The sequence below is a fragment of the Myotis davidii genome, unplaced genomic scaffold (assembly GCF_000327345.1).
Source record: "Myotis davidii unplaced genomic scaffold, ASM32734v1 scaffold211, whole genome shotgun sequence".
Taxonomy (NCBI): domain Eukaryota; kingdom Metazoa; phylum Chordata; class Mammalia; order Chiroptera; family Vespertilionidae; genus Myotis; species Myotis davidii.
Window position 1 is genome coordinate 9,111 of NW_006282523.1, and position 272 is coordinate 9,382.

At 65.8% G+C, this 272-nt stretch overlaps 1 protein-coding gene across 1 annotated transcript in view; it reads left to right on the forward strand.

Moving 5' to 3' along the window:
- CBX2 (chromobox 2) overlaps positions 1-272 on the forward strand; it is a gene marked incomplete at its 5' end in the record, with an annotated part of 5,570 nt that overhangs the window by 3,018 nt on the left and 2,280 nt on the right. Inside the window, 1 exon segment of the mRNA XM_015559725.1 lies at positions 76-268. Within this exon segment, the coding sequence (XP_015415211.1) occupies positions 76-268 (193 nt within the window).

Here is a 272-nt window from a genome sequence, read left to right on the forward strand (position 1 = left end):
GAGACCTGGGGGGATTGTGTGTTCTGGACCAGGGACCAAGCCACAGAGGGTGACGCCTTCCCTGGGTCTCCGCAGGAACCGGACACCTCCTCCAAGTGCAAGTCCAGCAGCTCCTCCTCGTCCTCCACGTCCTCCTCCTCTTCCTCTGATGAAGAGGCGGACAGCGACCTAGACGCCAAGAGGGGCCCCCGCGGCCGGGAGACCCACCCGGTGCCGCAGAAGAAGGCGCAGATCCTGGTGGCCAAGCCCGAGCTGAAGGACCCCGTCCGGAA